At 39.8% G+C, this 21,834-nt stretch overlaps 3 protein-coding genes across 5 annotated transcripts; 1 reads left to right on the plus strand and 2 right to left on the minus strand.

The window, feature by feature from the left end:
• Positions 1 to 2,761: 2,761 nt before the first annotated feature.
• LOC107387303 (endonuclease domain-containing 1 protein-like) lies at positions 2,762 to 7,723 on the plus strand. Its single transcript, XM_015962197.3, has 2 exons — positions 2,762 to 3,205; positions 4,015 to 7,723. The coding sequence occupies exons 1-2, from the start codon at positions 2,927 to 2,929 to the stop codon at positions 4,651 to 4,653; spliced, it is 918 nt and encodes a 305-aa protein (XP_015817683.1). The 5' UTR covers positions 2,762 to 2,926; the 3' UTR covers positions 4,654 to 7,723.
• A 1,946-nt stretch (positions 7,724 to 9,669) lies between these two features.
• Positions 9,670 to 10,509, minus strand: LOC107387304 (DELTA-actitoxin-Afr1e). Its single transcript, XM_015962198.3, has 3 exons — positions 10,398 to 10,509; positions 10,184 to 10,309; positions 9,670 to 10,099 (listed from the first exon to the last, which is right to left on the minus strand). The coding sequence occupies exons 2-3, from the start codon at positions 10,285 to 10,287 to the stop codon at positions 9,670 to 9,672; spliced, it is 534 nt and encodes a 177-aa protein (XP_015817684.1). The 5' UTR covers positions 10,288 to 10,309; positions 10,398 to 10,509.
• A 4,022-nt stretch (positions 10,510 to 14,531) lies between these two features.
• Positions 14,532 to 15,715, minus strand: LOC107387305 (uncharacterized). Of its 3 annotated transcripts, none has more exons than XM_015962200.3 (3): positions 15,608 to 15,715; positions 15,364 to 15,478; positions 14,532 to 15,072 (listed from the first exon to the last, which is right to left on the minus strand). In XM_015962200.3, exons 2-3 carry the CDS (start codon positions 15,465 to 15,467, stop codon positions 14,646 to 14,648), a joined length of 531 nt encoding a protein of 176 aa, XP_015817686.1. In that variant the 5' UTR covers positions 15,468 to 15,478; positions 15,608 to 15,715; the 3' UTR covers positions 14,532 to 14,645. The 3 variants fall into 3 exon arrangements, with proteins under 3 accessions (XP_015817686.1, XP_015817688.1, XP_054605523.1); XM_015962202.3 differs by having other exon boundaries at positions 15,364 to 15,475; positions 15,608 to 15,708; XM_054749548.2 differs by having other exon boundaries at positions 15,565 to 15,633.
• Between the last annotated feature and the right edge of the window lie 6,119 nt (positions 15,716 to 21,834).

Consider the following 21,834-nt stretch of genomic DNA (forward strand, 5'->3'; position numbering starts at 1 on the left):
CAAGCTAATGTTTGCTAGCAAGAAAATCATGTATGGTAACGTATAAATACACGTATACACACAGGCCTTGAATACCTGTAAAGTTATTTAGCTTGGAAAAGTGCTCTGAGAGGACTAAAATGAGCCATTGTACATCATTCTAATATTTTAAATAAGTAAATTAGGAACAATCCTGCAGAGTTTTACTTTAGTTAGCGACATGCTTTGTGCCCACTGGCAACTATTGTTGCCACTCACAGAAATAAGCCTATTAAGAAAAAAATATTTATCTTTGGTATAATTTTTGGATGGAGGGTTACTCTAGAGACTTGAATGAGTAAATTATTACAAATATATTTTGGGGCAGTTAATCTGAAATGTCTAAAAATTACCTGTTTCCAGGATGATTTGCAGTCGCCATGTCTTCAGCGGGAAGGAGCAGGAAACAGATGATGTCATACGATAGGAAGCACTTGGAAACAAAAAAAATTTAAACAAAACTTTTGTCTAAGTTGTTTACTAGCAAATAAGTGGAAAATGTTGGATTAGTAACACTGTAATTTTTAATTGTGCGTCAAAAATGATAGTGATACACGTTGGCAACAATAGTTGCCAGTGGGGCTAAACGGGTTTATGATTACCAATGTGAACATCATCAGATGCTTTTATTCCAGGAAACGAGTGAACATTATTTATGTCAATTCTTTGTGTTAAGTCAATAAAAAGGTTAGAAATTCATAAATTATTTATGAAAGCATAAAATAAAAATGCATTTTGTCCAGAAAAGGATGTTGCACTTCTAAACAGTTTTCACTGAGCATCACAGGCTGTGTGTGTACAGGTCCTTCTCAAAATATTAGCATACTGTGATAAAGTTCATTATTCTCTGTAATGTACTGATAAGAAGAAGAAGAAGAAGAAGAAGAAGAAGAAAATATCATTTCTATAGCGCCTCTCAAGATAAAAATCACGAGGCACTTCACAAAACAAAAAATGTAAAAATATAAAAAACATTTAGAAAATGTTTAAAAATATATTTAAAATGAGCAAAAATAGGCAATTGTGATTAAAAAAATGTTAAGAAAGAGAGAGAGTGAATAAGAAAGAGGGAAATCAGTGGATCCTGAGGAAGGTGGAATAGGTGGGGAGAGCAGAATAAAGAGAGAGTGGTGAAGAAGGTCACACAAAAGCCAGCTTGAACAAGTGAGTTTTCAGCTGCTTTTTAAAGGAGACCACTGAGTCCACTGATCTCAGGCTCATGGGGAGAGAGTTCCAGAGTCTGGGGGCCACAGCAGCAAATGATCTGTCATCTTTGGTCTTTAGCCTGGTGCTGCACAACCAGTAGGCTTTGATCACTGGACCTCAGGGACCTGCTGGGGGTGTAGGGACTAAAAAGATCACCAATGTAAGATGGTGCTTGTCCATGTAAGGCCCTATAGACCAGAACCAGGATCTTGAAATGAACCCTGAAGTTGACTAGCAGCCAGTGAAGCTGGAGGAGAAGCGGGGTGATGTGGGTGTGTTTGGAGGACTTGGTCAGAAGCCGAGCACAGGCGTTCTGAACCACCTGTAGACTGTTCAGGGAGGTTCTGCTCAGACACGTGAAAAGAGAGTTACAGTAGTCTAAGCATGAGGAGATGAAGGTGTGGATAACACTCAAGTTCAGAGCGGGACAGAATGGAACTCAGCTTAGCAATGTTCCTGAGATGGAAGAAGGAAGAGCGAACAAGAGAACTGACATGAGAATCCAGGGTGAGAGCTGGGTCAAAGGTCACACCAAGATTCCTGACAGAAGGTTTGGTGTGAGAAGTAAGCTGACCAAGAGAGTCTCTGACTTTGGGAACCAGCTTGTCTGGGGCACAGACGAGGATCTCAGTCTTATCTTCATTCAGCTGTAGAAAGCTCCCAGCCATCCAGATTTTAATAGAGTCTAAGCAGGTGTGTAACAGCTGCAGCTTAGACATCTCATGGGGCTTAAAGGAGATGTACTGTTGGATGTCATCTGCATAAAGATGGTTGGAGATTCATTTGAAGGAGCTCAGGATGTGCTGAAGAGGAAGCAGATAGAGGAGGAAGAGCAGAGGCCCCAGCACAGAACCCTGTGGGACACCATGGGTAAGAGATGTGGTGGAGGACCTAAACTTGGAGACCGCCACAGAAAAGGAGCGCTCAGAGAGATAAGAGGAGATCCACTCCAGAGCAGATCCTGATAGGCCTACCCAGTCTCTCAGCCTCTCCAGTAGCAGGTGATGGTCAACAGTGTCAAAGGCTGCAGTCAGGTCCAGCAGGACCAGAACAGAACAGTCCCCTGCATCACTGTGAGTCAGAAGGTCAGTAGAGACCCTAAGAAGAGCTGTTTCAGTAGAATGAGCTCTACGAAAACCTGACTGGAAGCAATCATAGATGTTATGTTCATCAAGAGCAGCTGTGAGCTGTTTAGCCACAACCTTTTCCAAGATCTTGAGAACGGAAGTTTAGAGATGGGTCTGAAGCTGCTATGGAGAGAGGGGTCCAGACTCGGTTTTTAAGAAGCGGGTGGATTACAGCATTTTTAAAATAAGCAGGGACCTGACCAGAAACCAGAAACCAAAATATGTGCTAAAATGCTAATTTTTTTAGATAGAAATTTGGGGTTTACATGAGCTGTATGCCAAAATCATCAATATTAGAAACAATAAAAGGCTTGAACTACTTTGGTTGTGTGTAATGAATCTAATGTGTGTGTGTGTGTGTGTGTGTGTGTGTGTGTGTGTGTGTGTGTGTGTGTGTGTGTTGGCTCCTTCATGTAACACTATTTCTGAGCAGAAACGGCAGCAGGAACTTGTTCACTGACCAAACAGGCTGAGACTCTTTGCTGCTTCTGCTTTTACAGTGAAGTCATGTGTTGGGAAAAAGGAAGAGCACTCAGCTGACTCCTGAATGTCTGTGTGTGTGAAAGCATGTCAAAATGTCTTGTTTGTGGACATCTGTGCTCATCCTGATCTCCGCCGCTGTCTGGTCTCCATGCGTGGCTGATGTTGGTGACTTTGATCCGTGTCTGCACTTTTTCTATAAGTCCTGGCCGCCAAAAGGTTTGGAAGGGACCCCGATCTGCCAGAGATACAACAACACATATCACTTTGCTACTTTGTACAGTCGACCTCGCCGCTCGCCTTGGTTCTCTGGCTACTTGTACACGACACCGAGAGGAAGAAGGCCCAAAGCCAGCTGGAAGTATGAGCCGCAGGTGAGGCTGTTGAATCTTCAGTCAACGATTTACAGTTGAGATGAGATATTAACATCATTTTATGAGTAGAAATTATTTTATTCAGAGCAGAAACAAACCAGTGTGGCGTCACTCATTCCAGACTGAAAACAAACGTTTCTCTTTTGCTTCTGTTGATCCAGTTTACCATCAGTTACAAAACATTTGACACAAAGGTTTTCAATAAATAAGTAAAAAAAAATAAATAAAAATCAGGAAATGAAACCATTAAAAAGGGGAAGTGACCATACCCGCTTTGTGTTTGCATCTGATGAACACTCATGGTCCGAACATATCCAACAAGTTGGTCCAAAGACAGGAAATACACTTTAATCCTCTTATTCCTGTTTAATTAGAGGTGTGGCAGCAGTGACTCAGTGGTACAACGGGTTGTCCAGTGGTCAGAGGGTTGTAGGATCGATTCCAGCTGCCTCCAGGGAGTTCTGCTGTTGTGTCCTTGGGCAAGACACTTAACCCTGTAGCGCCTTTGCTCTGCATCCTGTGTGTGTGTGTGTGTGTGTGTGTGTGTGTGTGTGTGTGTGTGTGTGTGTGTGTGTGTGTGTGTGTGTGTGTGATTCTCTGTAGTGTAAAGCACTTTTGTGTCTTCTGACTCAGAAAAGTGCCACACAGGTTGATCATCTTTTGTCTGAACGGTGTGTTTAAGACACCTTAATGTTCTCCTCGTTGATGAGGAAAAGTCCTCCTGCTGGTAGCTTTAGAAATATCCTTTGTGTTTTTAATGCATCTTTAAAACATCAGTGTGCTGTAACAGTTTTCTTCCCCATCTACAGCTGGCCTACACTGGAGCTGATGGCAACATGATGCCCTTCCTGCCTGGACCTGTGGACCAGAATGTGGTGGAGAGCCAGGCGGTGGAGCTGGACTACATAAACTCCACCTTCACCAGAGGCCACTTGAACCCCAGCCTTCACCATGAGACCCGCAACAGTCGCTCTGCCACCTTTACCCTCACTAATGTGGTCCCCCAGAAGGTAGGTTCTAATGATGGACCCTGGGAATACCTGGAGCAGACTGTCAACAAGACTTTAGCAGCCTACTGTCTTGGAGAGGCCTACATAGTGACTGGGATTATCCCTTACAAAAGTAATGAGCCATGGATCAAGAACCACCGTGTGGCAGTCCCAGAGTACATGTGGTCTGCGTACTGCTGCCCAAACTACAACCACAGTCTTCCTACAGAACTGAAAGATGCTTTTCCTACATTCGCTGCCATCGGACGCAACGACCCAAACAGCAGTGAGGAGATAGTGGCCATCGACCAGAAGGCAGAGAAACAGTTCAGAGGTTATGATGTAAGGCAGATGTCTCTGGAAACACTAGAGACGTGGCTGAAAGACCGCTTCACCACTGTCATCAGTGTGTTCTATGAGCAGTGTGTCCATCAGGGTAATCCATCACATGTCAAATAACAACATGAGTCAGAGGAACCCAGATTAACCCAGACTACCCTAAATTAATCCAGAGTAACCCAGACTGACCTAAAATGACAGAACATCATCACAATCCGACTTACTAACTCACCCCTATTTGGAGTTGATTGTAATCAATGACCCAGTCTGAGACTGAGCTGAACGTAAAGTCTTTTGAGAGTAGGATGACCGTTACCAGCTCAGACCTGAGGTGTCCATAATCTGTAATACAATTAATCAGACTGGAACAGACCTCCCCAGACCACAAGACCAGATCCAAATAAGTAACCAGTCAGAACAGATCGTGATCGGAGCACTTGATAGTAAATCTGATATAAACGTGTTATAAACCTTGTCACAAGCTTGTGGTTTGTCAGGACGCTGCTTCCTGTTTTCATTAGTCAACAGCACCGTCTTTTCTGCTTCAAAAAATAGATATTTAGCGGCAGAAGAATGAATCGTGGAATAAGTCTGAAAATATGAACGTTCATTACAAAATATACGGCAAGCGTTTTATTTGTGGATGAAAATGATGAGAGATGTGGGTTTAGAGGTGCTGATTGTATAAAGAGGTGGAAGGGAATAGGGAACAAATGTGTCTGAGTTAAAGTCTCTAAAATACAAATGAAACTATGTAAACACAATAGTAAATACACTATCATGGACCGGATACATGACTGTATTGGTGCCAGGATACCTCAGAATAGCGCTAGTCCCTCTGTCGTCCTGTTTTACAACAATCCCCAGCTGACGGAGAAGTCAGGAAGTAAAACGTCTCTGTCAAGGCGTGTACGTTTCTCCCTCGCAGAACTGATGGAGAAGTATAAATTAGGCACTACGCAGCAGCACCGACATTTGTAATTTGATGCCAGCCAGCAAAAAAGACTTGTTTAAAGAACTGGAGCCAGTAACAAGAGCGACCAGAAGTTATTTCTTGTCCTGCTAAGAAGGCACGGCAACTTTTCACTCTGTTGGGTAAAGAAGGCTAATGTTGAGCTAACAGTGAATTAGAAGCAAATAGTCAGCTCTAAACATATCTAAAGCAAATTTTTCAATTACCAACAACTCAATATCACAGAAACGTGTGAGTTAACAGAATGAGTTGTTCAGAGCTACAACAGCAAGCTAACAGCAATACAGCAAACAACTGTAACGCCTGAGGAATATTACCATAATAACTGTAGTAAGTGCTCCCTACCGTAAAACACCAGGTGTGACAATGTATTTATCTGCTTATCAACTGATTGTGTTTGATTCGTCTTTGCTTGTCATCTAGAATCTTACAGTGCTCAGTGGCGCAGATAGATTTTTCAAACTGGGGGGACAAAGTTCCAATGTACCCTCCCCCAAACACATACACACACACGCACACACGTACACATACACACACTATTGCAAGAGCCTTAACTAGAGCTCAGTCAGTGTAATTTCATCCAATGGTTTACGGAAAAAAACTAACACTATTATATACGTGTTTGAAGCAGTCTATGGTTTGAAGCCATTGTGCAATGGAACGCTGGCAACAAAGCTCTGCCTGATCAACACTATCCAAATCAGTCACTTGTTATTCTCCCAATCAATTACTAAGCAAAACCTCATGTTTTATGCAAAACTTGTTTTATTTAAACATTAACTGATTTTCAGCATACCAATCTTTACAGAAAACATAAAAGCCCTAAAAAACTTAACATAAAATATATTTCAGAAACGATATTCACGTATCACTTACTCTGATCTTTTTTATTAGGATTTTATTCCAAAATTAATGGACTTTTTTTAATAGCTCCTAGGTAAATCAGTCAAAAAACCCAAAACCATTTCTCAATCATGTTAATAAGCCACACCAAGGAGACACAGCAGTTTCTAACAACTTTCATACAATCTGATCTTTTTTATTAGGATTTTTTTTTTCAAAATTACAGGATTTTTTGTTCAATAGCTCCTCGGTAAATTAGTCAAAATACTGTAGCGTCACAAAGGTTCTCTAATTTGTGACAAAGGTCACATTTTTCCAGCTGGGTCGACTGTAACTTTGCCCTACAGATTAAACAAGCGAGGAGCCATGATGTCTGCTGAATACCATCCATATCTGCTGCTGTTCCGTCCCAGATTGAAGGACACTTCAAGATCACAATAATAATTCAAATAATAATTTTAATAAACTCTTTGACTTTATTACGCTTTATTATAATCATCATAATTAATCCCTTGGTTCAGTAAATGTATTTTAATTGCTGAAATGACTTATTATGCTTTGGGTATAATTATGATTATTGTTGATGATCAGTTATGTGTTCAGCAAACCAGAAGGTCATCTCGCACGTAACCAGCCTCACACAGAGGGTACCTCAGCGTAAAAGTAATCTGCCATCACATGTCTTTGACTCATGACCAAAGCTTTCTTACTCTGAGAGTGGGCGTGTTCTGAGGGGTTTGTTAAAACTAAACTTTCCAGCAGCAAAACTTGAGTTCGTGAACCAACCACCATCACAGGAGACGAGGGAACGGCCGCCCGAATCTCCACCTGCTGTTCTGTCACGCTGATAGAATAGCTTTGGATAAACGCACGATAACCAGCTGACGCAAAACTCCTTCAGAGTTATTGATTTTGAGAAGCAAATAGTTTCATCAGTCGTGTGACCCACGGAGACATCCCAGGACTGATTTGGTCGCATTGAAGTCCTTCTACCAGCCTCGTGCCCGGAGGAAATCATCTCCACCTGACATCTCGGATCCAAAAGGGGGTCTCCTGAAACTGGGTGAGGCAGACACTTTCGACAGATGACGTCTGATGCTGTTTCTCTAAGTAACAACAGTTAGCTACAAAAACATCATTTCACCCAGAACGAGCTTCTCGCTCTGAAAGAAACCTTCTGAGAACATTCACGCATCCAAACTTGCATTTTCAATTTAGCTTTCATTCAGTCACAGGTTTGCCTTTAAACCAAGTTTAATATCAAAGCTGGTAAACTGTCATCCATGAATTGTCATTATTAAATTGTCATTTCTGAATTGTCGTTCCAAATTGTCAAGTTTAAAATTGTTAGTAATAAATTCTTAACTTTAAAAACTTGACTCTCTTCTTGAACTTAAACACAGAATGGTGTGTATTTCTGGTCATTGAAAAAGCAAAGATTTCTAAATTCTGTTTTAAATAAATAAACTTTTGATATAAAATTTAATTATCTGAAATTAAACATTAATCTTTGGATTAAATATAGACCAAACAGGTTGGTGTATGAACTTCTATCGATTATATAAGTATCTTGGATATTTATACATGATATAGGCTCATATGCTAATGTGCTTGGTCATTCTCAGAATCTAACAACTGATAGCAAACAGTGTTGATTCTAGTATGTAGAATACGCTACAATACCCTAAACTATTTCTCAATGTTGTTACTAAGCTAGATCAATGAGACACAGCAGTTTTTAACACCTTTCATATGATATGATCTTTTTTATTAGGATTTTTATCAAAGATTACCGTAAATCCTCTAATACAGGCCTGGGCCTGTAATTTACTCAAGCTCATCAAGCTCCAGGCCTTTATTGGAAGGAGGGCCAGAATTAGAGGCAGGCCTCAATTTCTATTTGAGCAAAATGAACTAATGGTTCGCTGGAGTTTTTGACAATTAAAATTGCGCCCACATTTTCAAAGTTAAACACATTTCTTTTAACAACGGTAGTTTCTGCTTCAGCCCTCTAACCCCCTCCTCCTGCGCAGCGGCCGCAAACTCACTGATGCGCCTGCAGCCTCTCAGAGTTCCTGCTGCTCTAAACATTAAAATATTTATTTCATTTTCTGCCCCCTCCTGTCCCCCACCCTGATCTGCGCGCCTGATAGTGCTGATTTGTAACGGCAACAGCCATGAAACCCATTGAACGGTAGTGAGACAGTGAGTTTTTGTTTATATAAAGGAACTGCAGTACCCAGATTTGACCACAGGATATCAGTCTTACTTCATTATTAGATGTTAATTGCACCTTCTTTGTTCATTGTTTATTTTTAAATGTTAGCAGTAGAAATTTCACCTGACTAGCTGAATTTTATCTGATAAAATGTAAAAAAAAACAAAAAAAACCATCATGTTTCCCTTTTTTCTTTGCAGATTAAAACAAAAAACATGTGGTGATTTATAAAACCACCAGGTGGTGTTTCAGTTCAACAATTGTTAGCTCTTATCTCTGTTCCCTCTGACTTACTTATAAATGTGAAAACTGGATTGTGCTGTATTTATGTTGCAATGAAAATATATTCATGAGTTTAAAATCTGTATTGTTGAAGGGAACAGTGAAGACGCTGCAAACCAAAGCAACTTACTGCAGTGACGACAAAAATAGGAGATTTGGTGAAGTGTGTGGATGTTTTCAACATTACATGTGGCCAGACAGGTTTCTGTTGGGTTGGCCATACTGAACTCAACTAAAATGTCTGACGTGTCCAGAGATTTTTAACAATGGCTGATGGGTTTAAACAGCTGCTCTAGAAATAAATGTGTTTCAGTTTTCAGTCTTTTATAAAAACCCGCAGGAGTCTGCTGGATTAGCCTTTAACTCCTGATCTTGTCTGTTGTCAAAAAGCTTCAGAGCATTTTATTTAGTTTGTTTTCTAGAATGAAATTTGAGTTTAACGTACAGTTTTATTTTGTTATTAACAGACTGAAGTTTCGTCATCTTAAAACAGAATTTTTGCAGAGATTAATCATTTCCAGAATAGGTCTAAATGCTGTTGATGCCATTTAGACGTAATTCATGAAATCATTTTCACCACTGATTTTATTTTGTTTTATCTTTAAAGGAAAATCCCAAAAACAAATTGCAATGATGACTCATGTACTGTAGATAACCTTGTGAAACTCGACTGTGTTGTTTTATTTAACAGGGACCACTGGGAGTCATGTTTAGAATAATTATGGCTTTAATTCCTAAACAGGAGCCACAGTAATACAGGGCTACAGAGAACATCCAGCATGACTCTCTAACACAAAGCTCAGTGGGGCTGTGGACTCATTTAGATGAAGAGCTTGTCCCAGATCTCCACCTTCATGATGCACTTGCCCATGGGGGACATGGTGGCTTTGATGTCCAAATGTTGGCCCTGGAAGGTGAGCCCACAGCCGTTGGACTCCTGCCGTACGAAGTCCTTTGGCTCCTTGTTGTAATACATTTCTTTGTACAGAGCCTCGTTGCACTCCTTTCCCTGTTTGTAGATCCCCAACGCCATCCAGTTCTTGTACACGTTGTAGTCGAACGGCACAGAGAACATGATGGCCAGCGTCTCCCTAACACTGTTGCTTTTGCACTCAAACAGGTCATAGGTCAGGACACCCACTGATCCAGTGGCTTTGGCGGCACTTTTCCCAAAGATGCACACCTCAGTCTTCTGCAGACGGACGGTGGGCGTGGGAGGGCTGTGGACGCTGCCGCTATCCAGGAAAACCCTTTATTAAGAAAAAGTAAAACAAAAATCAACTCTTTTTTTCTACTGATGATCAAAGGTAGACATGTACAGGTGTATCACCTACTTAGGATTTAGAAGGCAGTAATGATTAGTGAGGTTGGTGACCTCAATGGTGACATTTCTCCTGCTTTTGAGGCTGGCAGCCACAGCTTCTGCTGATTCACTCATGGTGCTGGTTCTAAAGCTTTATCTGCACATGAAACACACAAATGTTTCTGAAGCCCACCTGTTGCACGGCTAAATACTCCTCAGTAAAACTCAAGAGAAGACCTGCTTACCTGGTCGCAGGTGTGTCGCTCACTCCTGCAGGTTGGAAACACTGACTCCAGCCTTCAGGTGAGTCCTGTTGGGAATGCTGTCTCCGCCCACAGCTCACACCCTCCACCTGTTTCTCTAGTTCAGAGGTCGGCAACCTGCGGCTCTGGAGCCGCATGCGGCTCTTCCATCCATCTGATGCGGCTCTCTGTGCTTGTAAAATAAAGAATGGATCTTTAAATAAAATGCTTTACATTTTACTGCATTAATTTTACATCTGTATGCCAATTCTAAATGTAAAGATTGTCTGCGTAAACCTGAACAGGTCCAACCCGGTCTTACTGTGAGACCGGGTTGACGGGTCTTCTTCTTTGAACATAGCGGGAAAACAGGTAAACAAAACTGCTCCGTGTTTTAAAAAAGAACAACAGCGTGGAATTTGGTTGACGGGTCACGCTTGTGTGTAATCATTGAGGAGCTTTCTGAGCTGAAGAGGATGTGAGATTCTGGACTTTTCCTCAGACCGGCTCCTGGATGCGTCGCCACATTGGAGACAGCAACAAGCGCTATTCAGCCAAAGTTTCATAATCAGGGAACATTTTCTAAGTGACAAGTCTCTCTGAGAGACAGGGTTTGGAAAACACCCGCTTCAGTGGGAGGAATCTTCCCGCATGCGTTCTGGTTCTGCGAGGCGCTCCAAGCCCCTCTCCACATCTTCAGCTCGCTGCGCACCTTACGTATGTGCTGACAGCGAGCTGTGCTGAGCAGTGTCAGATGTACAAAATGGGAATCTTTTCTTGAGTGATTTAGCTACATCTGCGATGTGCTTAACAAATAAAATGTCAGTTCGTCTGCATGTGTCGGGGTCTGCATGTTTTTCAAAATAGAAGCCCATCTCAGAAATGTATTTTCTAACTGCTTATATGAAAAAAAAAACTTAAAAAATGGAATTCAAAAGTTACCAAATTATATTTACATTGCCATTTTAACCACTGTTTTTCTAAATAAAAATCCATATCAGGAACTGAATTTCTAACTGATTGTTTAAAAAAAACTTATAAAATGGAATTCAAAAGTGACAAAATTATAGTTATTTTGCCATTTTAACCAGTTATTCAAAATAAAAGACCATCTCAGAAATGCATTTTCTGACTGATTATTTTTTAAGCTTTAAAAATAGAATTCAAATGTTACCAAATTAAAGTTATATCACAAATTTGTTCAGATTTTCAAAATAAAAGCCTTTATCAGAAACATATTTTCTGACTGATTATTTGAAAAAAAAACTTAAAAAATGGAATTCAAAAGTTACCAAATTATATTTATATCACCATTTTAACCACTGTTTTTCAAAATAAAAGCCCATCTAAGAAACTTATTTTCTGACTTATTGTTTAAAAAAACTTAAAAAATGGAATTCAAAAGTGACAAAATTATAGTTATTTTACCTATTAAACCAGTTTTTCAAAATAGAAGCCCATATCAGAAACCTATTTTCTGACTGATTATATGAAAAAAACTTTTTAAATGGCATTCAATTGTTACCAAATTGTAGTTATATCACCATTTTAACCACTGTTTTTCAATATAAAAGCCCATAGTAGAAACCTGTTTTCTGACTGATTTTTTGAAAAAAAAAAAAAAAACTTTAAAAATGGAATTCAAAGTTACGAAATTATAGTTATATTGCCATTTTAACCACCATAAGTTTCACCACGGGAAGTGTCATCAAAATCTGATGTGAAATTTAAAAAAAATACTTCTTTGAAAAATGGTATAAATCATTCATTCATCTACTTTGAATAATTTTTTAATCCCCCTGTTACGCTAGCATCTGGTGTGGACAGATGAGCAATAGAACACCTCTAGTTCTTATAAAAAAGTTTCATCCAAATCTAACGTGGAATTTCAAATTAATACCTCTTTGAAAATGGTATTAAACTATTCATTCCTCTACGTTAAATATTTTTTGAAAAAAAAACTTCCCTGTTATGCCATCATCTGGTGTGGATAGATAAGTACCAGAACACCTCCACCTTCATAGAAAAATAGTTTAATCCAATCCTGTTGTGGAATTTCAAAATAAAACCTCTTTCAAAATGGTTAAAAATCGTTCATTCCTCTACATTGAAAAATGTTTTAAAAAACCTTCCCTGTAATGCCAGCATGTATTATAGACAGCTGTGTACTAGAACACCTCAAGTTTATAAAAACAAAGTTTCATCCAAATCTGATGTGGAATTTCAAAATAAAACCTCTTTGAAAATGGTTATAAATCATTCATACCTCTACTTTAAAAAAAATTTTTTTAAAAACTTCCCTGTTATGCCAGTATCTAGTGTAGACAGATGAGTACTAGACCACCTCCCCTTAGAAAAAAAGTTTCATCCAAATCTGATGTGGAATTTCAAAATTAAAGCTCTTTGAATATGGTTATAAATTGTTCATTCCTGTACATTTAAATAATGTTTAAAAAAACGTCCCTGTTATGCCAACATCTGGTGTGGATGGATGAGTACTAGACCACCTCTACTTCATAGAAAAAAAGTTTTGTCCAAATCTGATGTGGAATTTCAAAATTAAAGCTCTTTGAATATGGTTACATATATTTTGAAAAAATGTTTAAAAAAACGTCCCTGTTATGCCAGCACCTGGTGTGGATGGATGGGTACTAGAACACCTCTAGTTTATATAAACAAAGTTTCATTCAAATCTGATGTGGACATTTAAAAGTAAAGCTCTTGGAAATTCATTCAAAGCCATTAATTCCTTTTAGTAAAATAACGTTCAATAGTGACCCATCCAAGATGGCGTCCCACGGTCACACCAGCCCCAGTAGAAAGCTCCGGTCCATGGAGCTTCAAATAATCAGTCAGAAAATAGGTGTCTGATATGGGCTTCTATTTAGAAAAATGGAATAAATCTGCGATATGACTATAGCTGGGTAACATTTGAATTCCATTTTTAAAGTAAAAAAAATCAGTCAGAAAATACGTTTCTGAGATGGTCTTTTATTTTGAAAAACTGGTTAAACTGGCAAAATAACTATAATTTTGTCACTTTTGAATTCCATTTTATAAGTTTTTTTTAAACAATCGGTCAAACATTAAGTTTCTGATATGGGCTTTTGTTTTGAAAAACAGTGGTTAAAATGGCAATATAAATACAATTTGATTACTTTTGAATTCCATTTTTGAAGTTTTTTTCATATAAGTAGTCAGAAAATACATTTCTGAGATGGGCTTCTATTTTGAAAAACAGTGGCCCAAGCTTTTACCGTAACGCTGTGAACGCGTGCGCCTAGCAAAATCAAGTGAGGGCTCACTTCATCGTGAATCGGCGAGTGGAGGCTGGCTTTACCTCAGTCAAAAAACTACGGTCAAATACGGGAACTATCCGGTCAACACAAGCCCTGCGTTTAACTGTTTTGTTTTCTTGTGAAAATTGTTGCAAAGAGACAAAAATAAACTTGATTAACACCAAAGCCAGGCGCACTGCGCCGTTATCTCCGTCACTGTAAATGAGGGAAAACCAAATTGATCGGATCCTTTTCTTACCTTTCCCACCTTCAAAGTTTAATTACAACAATCAAAAGAGACAGAGCCTGGATTTGTATTCTGAGCAGTTTAAACATGTTTTAAAAAGAAGCATGTGACAAAAGTGGCACCTGCTCAGTAAAACCAACAGGGTGAAAAATATCAAAATATTGAAGGCAGAGACGGGCGACAACTTCTGGATTCATTTTATACAAAATGATTTATTGATTATCTTCTGTTGAAAGATAACTTTGACGTACACGAGCGACCGGTATTGGCTGCTGTCACCTGTTGTGATTGGTTAAAGCAGCTCTCTGCTGTGGCTCCCAGTGTTTATTTACTGTGGGAAACGGGAAATAATGGATTTTTGATGGGAACAGGTTGCCGACCTCTGGTCTAGTTCATCTTCAGTCATGAATGAAGACACGATCGATAGGTGCCGCCTTCTTCTGATGACCTTTTCCTTGGAGCCAGATTATTGACTGTCTGATGATGCTCCACACCTTTCCTTTTGTTCCCATTTTTGCTTTTCTGCTCCTGCTGTTTCACCAGTTTTTTATTAATTTTTGATTGTTTTCCCTTGTTTCAATCCTAATTTTAAGAAAAAGGCAAATGTGTGGATTCAGTTGTTTTGATTTTATTCGTTTAAAGCATCCATAATGACACAAACCTGCATCCAGGATCATCAGCATCAACACTGACTCACTCATCTGAGTCACTCTGTTCAATTTCACATCAACCCATTTTATCATACAGCTCCACTTTAACGATGGCTTTGCCCACATCACACATGCAGGCCCTCACATCCAGACCCCTCCCCCTAAACAACAACCCAGAGCCGGTGGCTTCCTGCCGCACAAAGCTGGTGAAATCTTTGTCATTATACATCGAATGAAACAGCTTTTTATCGCAGGCATGCGTGTGCTGGAAGATCCCCACGCCCAGCCAGTTCTTGTAGATGTTGTAGTCGAACGGCACGGAGAACATGATGGCCATCAGCTCACTGCAGCGCCGCTCTCGCATGTGGAACAGCTCGTAGGTCAACACCCCCACAGTTCCCGTGGCCGTGTTGTCGTCCTTGATGAAGGAGCACAACTCAGTCTTGGTGGTGCGAATGGTGGGTTGGGGGGGATTGAATGGGAACCCGCTCTCCATGTGAACCCTGGAAGGAACATGAGAGGTCCAACATGAATGTGTAGGGTCAAGCTAGAATCATGTGGCTCTGGCTGAGTGGCTCACTGGTCCAGTTTAATGTGATGTACTAAACTACAGCAAAACTAAACAGAAAAAGATAATTTTGTCTTGGTACATGGGAATTTAGCGGGATGAACTTTCAAAACTGCATTTCTCTCAGTTTAGCAGTGACTACAGGAAGACACATAAAACATGAGGGTACAGTGATGATTCTGGTTGATCAAGATGAAAACTCCTGGCTGCTGATCCTCATTCTTACTTTGGGTTGACAAGACAGTAGACAGTGCTGAGGTTGGTGATCTCTATGGTGCAGTGACGGTTGGTGGGGAGGGTGGCTGAGTGTGACTCTGCAGTCTCAGGCATGATGGCAGCTGCTGGAGGAAACAGACGCCGACAGAGAAACGTTATCAGAAAAGTCAACAGGACATGAGGATGAAAACTCCAGCGGAACTTTACTCACTCTGAGACGCGAACACTCAAACTTCCAGAATAAAAGCACTTACTTCAGGTAATGTGGCGCTCACAGGATGTCCGAGGGTCCTCTAAAAACAGGTTGGAGTTTGGTTCAGAAGCAAGCCAGAAGCCACGCCCTCCCAGACACGCCTGAATTCCAGGGGTGTGTGTTCCTGTGTCCATGCACCAGTAATCCCGCAGAGTGAGTGAGTGAGTGAGTGAGTGAGTGAGTGAGTGAGTGTTGCAGAAGTTTAGAAGATTAAAGTATTTTAGCTGTAAGTTATTTTCAAAAGCAAACTGAAAAACAGTAAATAAAGATGATAAAGGGAAAGTAGAGGCGCTAGTGGTGGTAAAAGTGAAGATCTTCAGGTGTAAATGTTTAAGAAGGTCTCACAGCTGCACACAAACATCTGGATTGTTTACTATAAAGTAATTCTGAGCTGAGGCAGAAATAAAATGACTAAATTAAATAAAAAGTCTGACAGACGGAGAAACACCGTGCTCCAACTCAGAGCTCCAAACAGACTGGTTCTTCTGGAAACCAGACTGGTAATGGTTAGTTTCACACATGCACACTTGTTGTTTGTTTGTTTGGTTTGGCAGTGTCATGACTCGAGGCATTAACTGGACTCAACACACACTTCTGTTAGAATGTGTTTATGCTGCAGGCTCCAATGTGCATCAGTTACACGTCTGAAAGAGGTCAAAAGGTCACATTTTCAGTGTCCAAAAATATTGTCTCAGTCCAAAGAAATGTCCAGCAGAGTTGAGCAAACACCAGAGTGACACAGATGCATTAGGGTTTAAAAACAAGCAAGATTACAACAATGTTTTTTAAAAGCATGAGCAACTTGTAGCAAAATGACTATCAATCAATCAATCAATCAATCAATCAATCAATCAATCAAAGTTTTATTTATAAAGCGCCTTCCGGAACCCTGTCAGGAAGCCCAAAGCGCTGAAATATGACTAAAATATGAACTGAAAACAATAAAATAATAAAATACACTTCAACTAAACAAATACAACCTGTGTGTAAAAGAAAATGATCTTCCCGCATGCGTTCTGGTTCTGCGAGGCGCTCCAAGCCCCTCTCCACATCTTCAGCTCGCTGCGCACCTTACGTATACACTGTCAGCGAGCTGCGCTGAGCAGTGTCCAGTTCAGATGTTTAAATGGGATCTTTTCTTGAGTGATTTAGCTACATCTGCGATGTACTTAACGAATAAAATGTCAGTTCGTCTGCATACGTTGGGGTAATTCTTTCTATTCATTTTCTGTCAGTAATAAACTGAGGTAAAGCCAGCCTCCACTCGCCGATTCAGTGAGCCCTTACTTGATTTTGCTAGGCGCACGCGTTCTCATCTTTACGGTAAAAGCTCAGGCCACTGTTTTTCAAAATAGAAGCCCATCTCAGAAATGTATTTTCTGGCTACTTATATGAAAAAAACTTCAAAAATGGAATTCAAAACTTACCAAATTGTTGGCAAAAGGAGATCTGAGGCACTCAGGAGGTACAAAAATAAAAAGCCTTTATTAGTACATGGCTTAAATTGTTAAAAACATCAATGCCAACGCGTTTCAGCCCACAGGGCCTTCGTCAGGGCTCAAAATGTTTGTATACTTATATGCAGTCTACCTGCCCAGCTTTGGCAGGTGTCATTGATTGGCCTTTTTAACATGGGGGTGAGTGAGTATACAAACATTTTGAGCCCTGACGAAGGCCCTGTGGGCTGAAACGCGTTGGCATTGATGTTTTTAACAATTTAAGCCATGTACTAATAAAGGCTTTTTATTTTTGTACCTCCTGAGTGCCTCAGATCTCCTTTTGCCAACATTTATGTGGATCCCTTGGCTGAAGAGCACCAGTGAGAGCACCAGATAAGATTTCTCACACCCCTGCAGCACTTCCAGCATTTTTTCTATTTGCATTTCTTAAGGACATCAAGGGATTGTTCTTGGCTGAAGTAGCTCCGTTTTTTCAACGTTGGGGACTTACCTGCTTCTCATCCAAAAATGGCTACTGGATACTTCTCATATTCAAAAGAAGAAGGTGAGAGCATTATCATCTCTGATACCCTATTTGACCAGAGCTCTGCAATAACTACAGATGCTAAAAAACTACTCTCTGAAGTTAAAAGACTTTCTGAAAAAGATATGAAATTACAACTACATATGACTACATTGTCTGATTACTGGAGAGAGAAAATGATACCAAGAGGACTGAGAATTAAAAAATTTCCATCATTTGGAGCAGAAGATTCAGACTTCAAAGGGAAATGGGAGGCCATACTCAATAAATGCTCCCTAGATCTCATGCTTCTCCTAATACAAGAGGCAAAAAAACAGAAAACTCAAATTCAAAATGAAATTGCCACTTTGAAAGAAGAAATCTCTACTAATTTCAAAACACAACAAATCCCTTTTGAAAAAGAACTGCAAATGGATTTAGAAAAATTACAAAGGGAAGTTAAACAAGAAAAGCTGAGGAAATTCAATAGAGACGTATCAGACTACAAAGAAAATAAAGTTTACATGTGGAAACAAAGACAAAGCTTTCAAACTCAGTCACAACGAAGAAGAACTGTTTCCTTCCAACTGCCTAGCAGTGATGAGGATCACCCGGAGACATCAGAATCCTCCCCATCCACTTTTTTAGGCACCAGATCCCAAAGAAACAAGCAGAGACAAAAAAACGTAAGACAAGAAGAGGGAGAAGCAAGTCATCAAGGATTCACACGTTACAGTCGACATACCAGAAGCAGAGACAAGATGAAGATCAACAAGTAATTAACATTTCAGGGGTTCCTCTTTCAACCTGTCAGATCTCTGTTTTATCAAAATGTCTCACGTTTGCTCCTAAGAACACGGCTAAAGAATTCCAGACCAAAATAGATTTGTTCAAGTTTCACCGTAATCTTCAGCTGAAAGTCTGGTACCATACGAATTCAAGTCAAGCAGCTTCTCGAGACCATATACAGCAAGATGGTGGGAGAACCCCATTCAGACCCAAGTCCACCTTTATACCCAACATATGTAATCAGACTCTGAATGTCTTCTACAAAAAAGTTACACAAGAAGTTGATCAACTCTTTGCATCTAAAAATAAAACGAAGCATAATCTCACAAACAAAGAAAGAGATGCAATTAAGAGGTTATCAGCTAATGAAGACATCATCATCAAGAGAGCTGATAAAGGAGGAGCGGTAGTTGTGTGGGGCAGAGACCAATATGTCACAGAAGCTAAGAGACAGTTGGATAACAGTGAATACTATAAACACATTCAAATGAATCCAACAGAGCAAATAAAGACTGAACTTAAGGAGATGCTTATACACGCTAAAAATGAACTATGGATCTCACAAAAAGAACATGACTTTCTACTGAATGAGCACCCAAGAATTCCTTCCTTCTACATGCTCCCTAAAATCCATAAGAACTTGGAGAATCCACCAGGCAGACCAATAATTAGTGGCAATGAATCAATCACAGAACCAGCCTCACAGTTTGTAGATTTTTTCATTAAACCATTTGTTTCTGAACTGCCTTCTTTTGTTCAAGACACTACTCAAGTACTGAACAAACTGAATGATATAAGGAACATAGGACCTGGACTTCTTGTTACTATGGATGTGGAGGCGCTATACACTAACATTGACCACACAGAAGGACTAGAAGCACTAACCTATTACCTGGACCAAAGACATTCAGAAGATATGCCTCCATCTTCTTTCATCCTTCAGCTGGCGAAGTGGACTCTATGTAACAATGTGTTTCTGTTTCAGAACCAATTTTTTAGACAGAAAAAAGGTACAGCAATGGGAGCATGCTTTGCACCCAATTACTCTAATCTTTTTATGGGACTTTGGGAAGAAACATATGTATACTCTGATCGTAATGTCTATGCTGATAAGATGATGTGGTGGGGAAGATACATTGATGACATTATTCTGCTGTGGTCTGGTTCAGAATCAGAACTACTTCAATTCCATTCATATCTTAACAAAACTAACAAAAGTTTGAAACTCAGCCTAGACTTCTCCTCATCAGAAATTAATTTCCTAGATATAAAAATCTCAAAATCTGATAATGGAGATTTACACACTTCTATTTTTAGAAAACCTACTGACCGTAATACAATCCTCAGAGCAGACAGTTTCCATCCATCATGGTTAATAAACAACATTCCCACTGGTCAGTTTCAAAGACTTAGACGTATTTGTGACACAGAAGAAGAATTTGAAAGAAATGCTACAGTTATGGGCCAGAGCTTTACAACAAGAGGATACCAGCAAAGAACGATACTCAAAGCGTATAATAAGACTAAAAGCCTGCCAAGAGAACAGCTATTGGTACCTAAAGAGAAGAACCAACAAAGATCAGATGGTGTTAATTTTGTGACCCAATTCAGTGATCAAGCCAACAAGATCAAAAAAATAATAACAAAAAACTGGGACATACTGAAAAGTGACAGTGTTCTTAGGGAAGCGCTCCCAGATACTCCTACTATCAGCTTCAGACGAGCCCCAACATTAAATGATCAACTTGTTCAAAGTCACCTTCCTCCACAGCAACAAAAAACCTGGTTATCAACTCGAAAAGGCAACTATAAATGTGGAAATTGTGTTCACTGTGACAACATGACTAACACTAACTGTTTTGCTGATGTTTTCACAGGACGTACTTTTTACATTAATACATTTATCAATTGCAATACTTCATTTGTGGTCTACAGGCTAGAATGCCCATGTGGTTGCTTCTATATTGGAAGAACTAAACGCAAGTTAAAAGCAAGACTTGCAGAGCACAAACAAGCAATCAGATCTGGTAATCCTCTCTATCCTATGGCAGTGCATTATAAAGACACAAATCATGGAAGCTGTAACTCTCTTAAAATCACAGGGATTGAACATATAAAAAATTCAATTAGAGGGGGAGATAGGCTTAAAAAACTCTTGCAAAGAGAATCATTTTGGATTTACACACTAAAAGCTACTAATTTCCCAGGTCTTAATGGAGAATTAGATTTAGCTCCTTATTTATAATCTCATGTTTTCTTACAATTTGTGTACCATATTTATAATTTTTTCTCAAATTCTAGAAGTGAAATTTCATATTTGTAAGTATTCATCCTTACAATAGGATTGTTTAGATGTAAAAAGTTTTTGTGTTGTACTGGCCATCCAATCAGAATGCAGTCTACCTGCCCAGCTTTGGCAGGTGTCATTGATTGGCCTTTTTAACATGGGGGTGAGTGAGTATACAAACATTTTGAGCCCTGACGAAGGCCCTGTGGGCTGAAACGCGTTGGCATTGATGTTTTTAACAATTTAAGCCATGTACTAATAAAGGCTTTTTATTTTTGTACCTCCTGAGTGCCTCAGATCTCCTTTTGCCAACATTTATGTGGATCCCTTGGCTGAAGAGCACCAGTGAGAGCACCAGATAAGATTTCTCACACCCCTGCAGCACTTCCAGCATTTTTTCTACTTACCAAATTGTATTTATATTGCCGTTTTAACCACTCAGAAATGTATTCATCACTCATCCAAAATCTAAACCTTCAACCTGTCTTCTAGATCCTCTTCCCACCACCTTAGTTAAAGCCTGTCTCCCGTCCCTTTTACCCCTCATCATCAACATTATACAGTCATCTCTTGCCACTGGTTCTTTCCCGCTCTGTTTAAGAAGTCTGCTGTCACTCCCATATTAAAAAAGCAAGGTGCTGATCCAAACGACTACAAAAACCTCCGTCCAATCTCTAACCTTCCATTTCTATCCAAAATTCTTGAAAAAGTGGTCGCTGTTCAACTACACTCTCATTTATCCCATAATTCTCTTTATGAAACTTTTCAGTCAGGATTCCGCCCCCATCATAGTACTGAGTCTGCTCTTATCAAAATTACAAATGACCTTCTGTTGGCTGCCGATACCGGTCTTCTCTCCGTCCTCATTCTGCTTGATTTAAGTGCTGCTTTTGACTCCATTTCCCACCCCATCTTACTCAAACGACTGTCTGCAATCGGCATTACTGATGCCCCTATGGCTTGGTTCAAATCTTATCTTTCATCACGCACCCAGTTTATACAACTTCACACTTTTCAATCTCTCCCTTCTCCAGTGACTTCCGGTGTTCCACAAGGATCTGTTCTCGGCCCCCTCCTTTTTATCATTATCTACTTCCCATTGGTGGAATTTTTTGCAAACATAACGTTCAATTTCGTTGTTATGCTGACGACACTCAACTCAACTCATCAAGCCTTCCAGTACACTTCCT

This window comes from Nothobranchius furzeri, chromosome 16 (assembly GCF_043380555.1).
Source record: "Nothobranchius furzeri strain GRZ-AD chromosome 16, NfurGRZ-RIMD1, whole genome shotgun sequence".
Lineage (NCBI taxonomy): Eukaryota > Metazoa > Chordata > Actinopteri > Cyprinodontiformes > Nothobranchiidae > Nothobranchius > Nothobranchius furzeri.